Source organism: Gouania willdenowi, chromosome 4 (assembly GCF_900634775.1).
Source record: "Gouania willdenowi chromosome 4, fGouWil2.1, whole genome shotgun sequence".
Classification (NCBI taxonomy): Eukaryota; Metazoa; Chordata; class Actinopteri; order Blenniiformes; family Gobiesocidae; genus Gouania; species Gouania willdenowi.
The window spans coordinates 35,284,319-35,292,265 of NC_041047.1; the positions used below are offsets into that span (position 1 = coordinate 35,284,319).

Consider the following 7,947-nt stretch of genomic DNA (forward strand, 5'->3'; position numbering starts at 1 on the left):
GAGGAAGAACGAAGTCGTGTCTGAATCAGAAAGTTTCGTAAAGATGGACCAGCGGATGTTACCAATGAGCTACTTTTGTGAACAAGGTGAATTTATATTAACATTGTCAATTTTAGTTCATAATTCAGTGAAATTCCTGAATGAAGTTGGTAAATAATCCGTGTATTAGTTATTTAGTTATTCCGTTTGAAATCAAAATCAAAATAAACAGTGGTTATTTAGTTTTACTGATCTAAAACCAAAACAGAAATACAGAAAAGTCAAAAAGTAAATTGTAAATTTAGTTACTTATTCAGTGGTATTCCTGAGTTACGTTAGTAAATACTGCTTGTTTTATAATATTGTGAATATTCAGTAATAATCCTGTGTGAATGAGCTGATATTGTGAAGAGCTTTGAAACTACTTTGTCATAAAAGCTCTATTTAAATCTAGTCCATTTTAACATTTATTATTTAGTCAGAATTGCCGAACTTTGCTACAATTTTGGGTGCATGGTGGTATTATGGTTAGCTATTTTAACATCTTTCTGTGATGCTTTGATGTAAAGAATTTGGGCATATTTCAGTTTGTAGCAGAAAAACATCCTAAATGTATAAAAAGTGTCATTATGACTGAAAAAGCTGCTAAATGCAGGGTCCTCCAGTGTTTTACAGATATATCATCACAAATATTCACACTGGTAAGAATATGTCGCTGTTACTGGGACACACAGCCAACACAGTGAGCAGAAGCTAACCCACCGACACATAAGACTGGGCTAAGAGCTAATGCTAACCACTTCATTAAAGGAATAAAAAGTACACGTCTTACTGATTTATTAATAGTCAGATTTAACACTTTTATGAAAAGATAAAAACTAACATGTCACGTTGTGTGAAGTAAACTTTGGCATAAATTACGTCATTATTCATCAATCCCCACTCATGAAACATTAATTTTAGGGAATCAGTGAGATATTTATCAGCCATAACTTTATGTAACTCGTTATCAGCAATAAATTAAACAAGATTCAGCAGAAATAAAAACACTATCAGAGTTATTTTTGCTTTTCATGTGCTTTTTTTTTTTTAGAAAATAATTTGACTATAAATGAGGAATTAAATAAATGATATACAATAACACTAATGCAGTTACCTATATGCACAAACATGTTCCATAAAATATCAGCCCATGATGAGTCAGCAGCTATTGTACCTATTTTTAATGTGTAAATGTTATTACTGAAGCACATTCTAGTGATGATGTATTCATTTTAATTTGTGTTTGTAAGGAACCTGTTTACACTTTAAGTTGAGAATAGTTTTATTTGTCGTAATTTTCCCCAAAAGATTGTAGCAACATAGAGCAAATGATTGTACGATTTGTCATCCGATTAGTCAATTAATCGTTTCAATAACGGATGATATTATTAAAAGTATTAAAATAGTGGTTAGATGCAGCCCTATAGACTTACACCATGGCACTATCATTGAGATACCGTAAGCAAAAGCAAAAGAAAGCAATAAATAATGTAAATACAGTACACTGACTATTAGGAAAATAACTAATAGCTTTCACATTTTTCATGTTGTAGGCTGTCAATCACTGAAGCCTCTGAGTTTAATGGTTTTACCTCATGGCCATGTTTTAACTTTTTATTTATGTTAATTTATTTTACTTTGAAATGTGACCAGCATTGGCTTGTTTTAACATTCACTAGGATTTAACTTTAGTGAATAGAATTTATATCATTTCTTTTAATTGGATTTTATTTTGTGTTTGTTAAAACCATATTTCAAGATTGTGCCTTTTGTAAGACTCTACATTTAAGTATCGTTAATAAATGTCTTAAAATAACACATAATAGTCATAATTTCAAAATTCCTCGCAACTTTTAACACTTTTTTTTTTTTTTTACAAAAACTCAGTGGGCTGCCAGTGGGCTTATCTACCACCAGGTTTAGCACGTTTTCTAGGGGAAACTTAAACGATCTAAAAAGTTGCTAAATGATCTATAAAGATGATAAATGATCTATAAAGCTGATAAATGATCTATAAAGCTGATAAATGATCTATAAAGCTGATAAAAATCTAAAAATCAGGCTGAATGTTTCACTCCAATAGAAAATAATGGGATGTTTACAGGCAGTGGGGCCGTGTGACATCATCAATCACATGATTTCAAGATGGAGGAACACAGGCTGTAGAACTGTAAAGTAGTGGTATTTTTAAAAGGAAATTAAATGAATATGGTGCATAATAATCTGATTTGTTAGACATAGATCTACTAATAAGGACATTTAGAAGGTTTTAGGACACGTGTATAAAAACAGTGGAGGATCGCTTGAAGAACCGTTCTCCGTGAATGTACCACCACACATTGCTTCTCTGACCTCTCTAAGTGTATTATTAAAGAACTGCACTGATGATGGTTCTGTTCTGTGTTGCAGGTTCTTCACAGAGATCTCTGGTGTCAGAGGTGGTTGTGGAGCAGAAAGTGACTGATGCACCAGTGAACAGTTTAATGGTAGGAAATCTGCTTTTAAAAAGTCAGATTTCAATGCTTCTGTATATATGATTGTAAAGCTGTGCATGCTAAAATAAACAGCAACTTTTTGCAACATTTAGCAACAAACCACGTTTCAAAATGTGATTTTTTTTTTAATGTTACTTTTGACCAGATTTACAGCAATATTTGTGATATTTACTTTTCTCCGACAATATGTCAATATTAAATCTAAATGTTAAATCTAAATCTAAAATGTTTAATCTAAATCAAAATGTTAAATTCTAAATGTTCAATTGTATAGTGAGATCTATGATTTAGATTTAACATTTAGATTTTATATTTAAGATTTACATTTAGATTTAGAATGTGAAATTTCTTTTTTTCTCGTAAACATATCCCAATGTTAAATGTAAATACTAAATGTTAAATTTAAATCTAAATGTTAAATGTAAATGTAAATCTAGTGTTAAATCTAATTACACGGGTGGAACTAAATTTTTAGCTTATATGCAAATTCATCATTTAGATTTAGCATTTAACATTTAGATTTATATTTGTATTTAAGATTAATATTTAGAATTAACATTTAGATTGACATTTAACATTTATATCTAACATTCTGCATTTAGATTTAGATTTATTATTTCGATTTTGATTTAACATTTTTCACAAATATTGCTGTAACGCTGGTCAGAAAAAACATAAAATAATCACATATATTTTGTAAATTTGATTTGTTGCTCAATGTTGCAACAAGTTGCTGTTTATTTTAGAATGCGCAACTTTACAATCGGCGCCCCATATCTATAGAGTGCCGATATTTACAGTAGGTCATTCTCACTTTACAGAGTGGATTAAATGAACCCAAAGACCTGCTCTTCACTGAGACCCCAGGAGCCAGAACCCCAGAGCCCCCAGAGTCTCTGAGGTGCTGCAGCAACATCCTGAAGGAGTTGTTCTCCAAGAGGCACTGTCAATACGCCTGGCCCTTCTACACGCCAGTCGACGCTGTCGCTCTGGGTCTGCCCGACTATCACCACATCATCAGAAAGCCCATGGACCTGGGCACCATCAAGGTTAGACACTCCCCACAGACGCACTGACACACGTTTACTAGGGCTGTACATTGACATAAAGCATACAAAATACATCTGTTAGAATGCTTAGAATCTTCTGTTTTTAAACATATAAACTATTCTAAGACACAACCATCACTGCTCACCTTAAACATGATGTCATGTGTCATTGAATCCATATATTACATCAAAAGTGTCTCAGAATCTTCCTAAAACATTCAAAAATTTTTAGATTAACGTTGGAAATTCATGATAAAATCTTTCTGCTTCGTTTTTGGTGAAACCAATACTGACAAATTCAACATTTACAAATACAAAATAATATTAAATACAATTTATTTAATTAATTTTTTAAACTTGCGAGAACAAGTAAATGTAATTCATGTTCAAAGATCAAAAACAAGTGGTTTGTTTATCAAACTGTCAAATTACAAAAAAGCTCAACTTTTGCTTCTACAACAGATTCTGTTCAGTTCTTAACCCTCTGGGGCTGATCACATGATCATTTTAAACAGCCAATAGCAGCAAAGCGCAGCGTCCTTAGATCACTGTTTCAACCCGTGTAGAAAGAGCAGATTTCAAACTACAAACCAGTTCTTAAATTATGTTGACTAGTACAGTGCCCGTCGGAAGTATGCATTCATGTGGGAGCATAAGGGGTATATTTGCGGGTGCAATTTTCCTGGTTTAATTCTATGGGATATGAGCATGATAAATGTGTTTGTTTGGTTTTTTTACTCACTTTTGTATTTTTTTTGTTTAGTGTATTTTTCTGTATTGTATGTTTTTTTGGAGTCATTATGTGTATTTTTGTATCTTTCTGTTGTGTTTTTGTGCATTATTTGTATAATTATTGTTTTTGTTGCCATTGTAGTGGTTCTGGAATCATTTTGTGTAAATATTGTTTTGTTTTAGTTTTATTTTACTCATTTAGTATATTTTTTATTATAAATAGTGTGTGTCCACATCCATCTCCTCCGTGCACGCACATCAGCCGTGTGTGTGTCTACATCCGACTCTGTGAACGTGCATCAAATAAATAAATACCGTGTGTTCCAGTGAATGTTTGAGATGCTGATAACCAATCAGAAAAGTAACAAAACTGCGCAAAACAAAATTAACTACATGAGTGAGTAAGTAAATTAAAGTATTATCTACAATTCGACTGTCTTTTTTTAAAAAACAAAAATAATTTTTTGCCTTTGAACCGAGTGGTCAGAGCTTAGCTTCCATGCACGGCACCACAGATAATCTACAGTTTTCCAGATGGAGAATTGACTGGGTTGGGAAACGTGTCTGTAAAAGACTCACCAGTGGCTGATGGTTTCACTCACACGTCACTGAAGCAATAAAGTGATGAAGCGACCAAAAAGTGTGACTAATTACGGGTGATGTAAGCCACTATAATCACTGAAGACTCACGCACCTTTAGAACAGGCTCATTATTCCTCAAACACCGGCTTTTTCACCCATTACGGTGGAATAAATCACTATTTTCCGGGTGGTTACCATGGCAGCTCAAGTCATCTTTGATCCATTGATGATGGCTTTTTATCGCGCATATCGTGGAGAATTGAACGGGTTGGAAACGTGTCTGGAAAAGACTCACCAGTGGCTGATGGTTTTCAAACAATCTATTCAGAGCTCTGTGTCTCGGTCTAAACTATCTTCTTCTCTATCGCTCGTGTGTTTACAGCTGCTTAGCTGTGTGCGCAGCGATTGGCTCTGGCCGCACACGTGACTCTTGCTCTTACTCTTGAGCTGTGCCGTGAAGATGGTGCGCTAGCGCCCCCTCACACCCTGAGGTCAATAGTTGAATAGGTTTCATTTCGGGGCCGTCAAGAAGTGAAATAAAATTAAAATAAACATTTTGAAATGACCAACTTACTCTAAAATAACAGACACACACACTCGGGGTATTTGAACCCGTCGACCGAGTTTCAAGTAGAACTGGCACTAGCGTCGGAGAGATATTTGCTCCACACACAGACATCCACACATCCAGACCTCCCTTGCTTTATAGGTAGATAGTACAGTGCCCGTCGGAAGTATGTATTCATGTGGGAGCTTAAGTAGAGTTAAATTATGGCCAAATGAGAATGTTGTTTGAAGGTTGGATGTACAAAGTGGTGTACATACTCTGTAGTGTTATGAAGGGTGCAAAATAAAATATCGTGTGATTTCCCTGTTTTAATTCTATGGGACATGAACATGATATATAGATAAAGGTTGCAACCAATGTTTGCTGGACTTAGGTAAATGAATCATAAATGTACCAGAGCATCCCCTAACTTTCGACACTACCTCGGCAAAGAAAAACACATAATTATTACACGTAAACATGTCACGTACATCCAACATACGACCATAGAGAAGAGACACAGAAAACTGGTGGGTTGTACAGTAAAAGGTGCCCCTCTCCATTTATCCAGGCACACCAGGAACACACTGAGTCCTTTTGTGGCTGATTCCCACCACCACACTATGTTAGAGGTTAGTTTGTTAGTTTGTTAGTGGATTAGTTCTTAGTAGTAATAGTACGTAGTATCAGTGTGCGTGCCGCTCAGACGCTCCTCCCCCTCATGTCTCGTTTGGTCTAATTTGTGTTGATTTCAAAATCAAAAAAGTTTTGAAGCGTAACTAAAGAAGTTAAAAACAATGGAAGCACACTCTCAGATTTTGTGTAGTATGAGGGTTAAGAGAACTGTAAGCCCAGGTCAGAAGTGGGGAGCCTGTTTGGGCTTCACCACAACTGGGTCTGTATGGACCTCCAACTGCTTCCAGCCTCCCCCCAACTACTGAGTCAGCACTTCAGTATATACAACATTGCTTAGAAAGTGTCGCTTTTTCTTAGTTCCTTCTTCTAGAGCAAGTATACGAAGTCTGTTTGATCTTCCAACTCTGCTGGCGGCAACATAAAATTGTCCATGGCTGAAGAAATCTCTTGTGCTGAAAACACCAACACGCTGCAAAGATTGACCCTGTGACTTATTCACAGTCATGGCAAAGCATGGTCTCACTGGAAATTGTTTTGCGTCTTAAGGTGAATGGGAAGATGTTGTCTGATGGTATGAGTGTGATTCGTGGAATTAAGAGTGTGCGTCCAGCATTTACACCAATTACAGATTTTGTGGGCAGGATTTCTTCGATAATGTATCTTGAGCCATTACAATGTCCATTTGTTGGTCAAAGTTTCGCAGTAGCATGATGACCATGCCAACTTTAAAAGAAATGCGATGAGGAGGCATTCCGGATGGGCAGAGTGTGTTTAAAAACTCAGTTGGGTACATATGATGACCCTCAGAATCTGCTGTGTCAACGCTGTTGCAAACGTGTTCTTCTCCTGGAAAGATCTTGGTTATGTATTCATTCACTGTGTCGACTTCAGAGTTAGTTGGGCATAATATGACACGTTCACATAGCCACGTTGGACAGGAAATGTTGGCCAGCATGTCTTCATACACCCAATTACAATGTCTTTAGTTTGTCACCAGAAATTGGTCAGTATGTCGTTGAGTTTAATTGCAAACAGTCACCTTCCTCTGGAACTATTGGAATTTTTTGCCTCACCACGGTCTAAGAAAAATTCTTCTTCAGCTTGTTGATGTTCTGTAGCTTGAGAGATTCTCATGTTTATTGTTAGAACTGAGAGTTTCAACATTTTTCCATAGGTATGAGCTCTTACAACACCGTCCTATGATCTCGGTTCGGCTACTGTGTGGCACAACGGTCAGTATTTGCCTCCAGTCGCCACCAAAGACCATTGTGATGCCACCAAAATGATTTGTCTGATCTACAAAGCCACACCGAAATGTAACGGTCTGCTGCTTCTAATGCACGGCGATCCATCATCGTCACTTTCATCCACAACATGAGATGTGCCATCCTAATGAGTGTGGCAGTGTTGTCATGTTCACTGACAGCGCAAGTGGATTCATCAGTGAGAATGAGAGGACATTTTGTTCTACTGTGAAAGGTGGTGCCTTCTGGCAGTAGGGTTGCTGCGATGCCAACCTCGCGCTGTTGCAAGAGAGCCACTTTGCCTTTTGATGGACTTTGTTCAGGATGTGGCACAATACAAAGGTTTTTCCTGTCCCACCACTTGCATCAAGCGCGATCATCTTTCCAAGACCCTGTTCCACGCTCTCTATCACGGTTTGACACACTTCGCTGCTCATGATTAAGTGTGGTTTCTGTTTGAGTAATTTGAGCGTGAAGTTCCTCCATGTTGTGCTCCGTCTCGTGCTGGATGATGTGGGGGAGTCTGGATTAGGATCATGAAGTGGATTAGGCTCAGGAGTCCAAAGTTTCTCACTCAGTGTGAAACATGTCTTTCAATGTGGTCCTTGAGGTCGAGTAGCACTTGATTCAGATTGTTCTCA

General features: G+C 36.7%; 1 protein-coding gene across 1 annotated transcript in view; it reads left to right on the forward strand.

Annotated features, from left to right (window-relative positions):
• Positions 1-3,592, forward strand: part of LOC114462219 (bromodomain testis-specific protein-like) — a 5,147-nt gene extending 1,555 nt beyond the window's left edge. Inside the window, exons 2-3 of the mRNA XM_028444916.1 lie at positions 2,431-2,507; positions 3,338-3,592. Of these exons, the coding sequence (XP_028300717.1) occupies positions 2,431-2,507; positions 3,338-3,592 (332 nt within the window). The remainder of the gene's footprint in view (positions 1-2,430; positions 2,508-3,337) is intronic.
• The last annotated feature ends 4,355 nt before the right edge of the window (positions 3,593-7,947 follow it).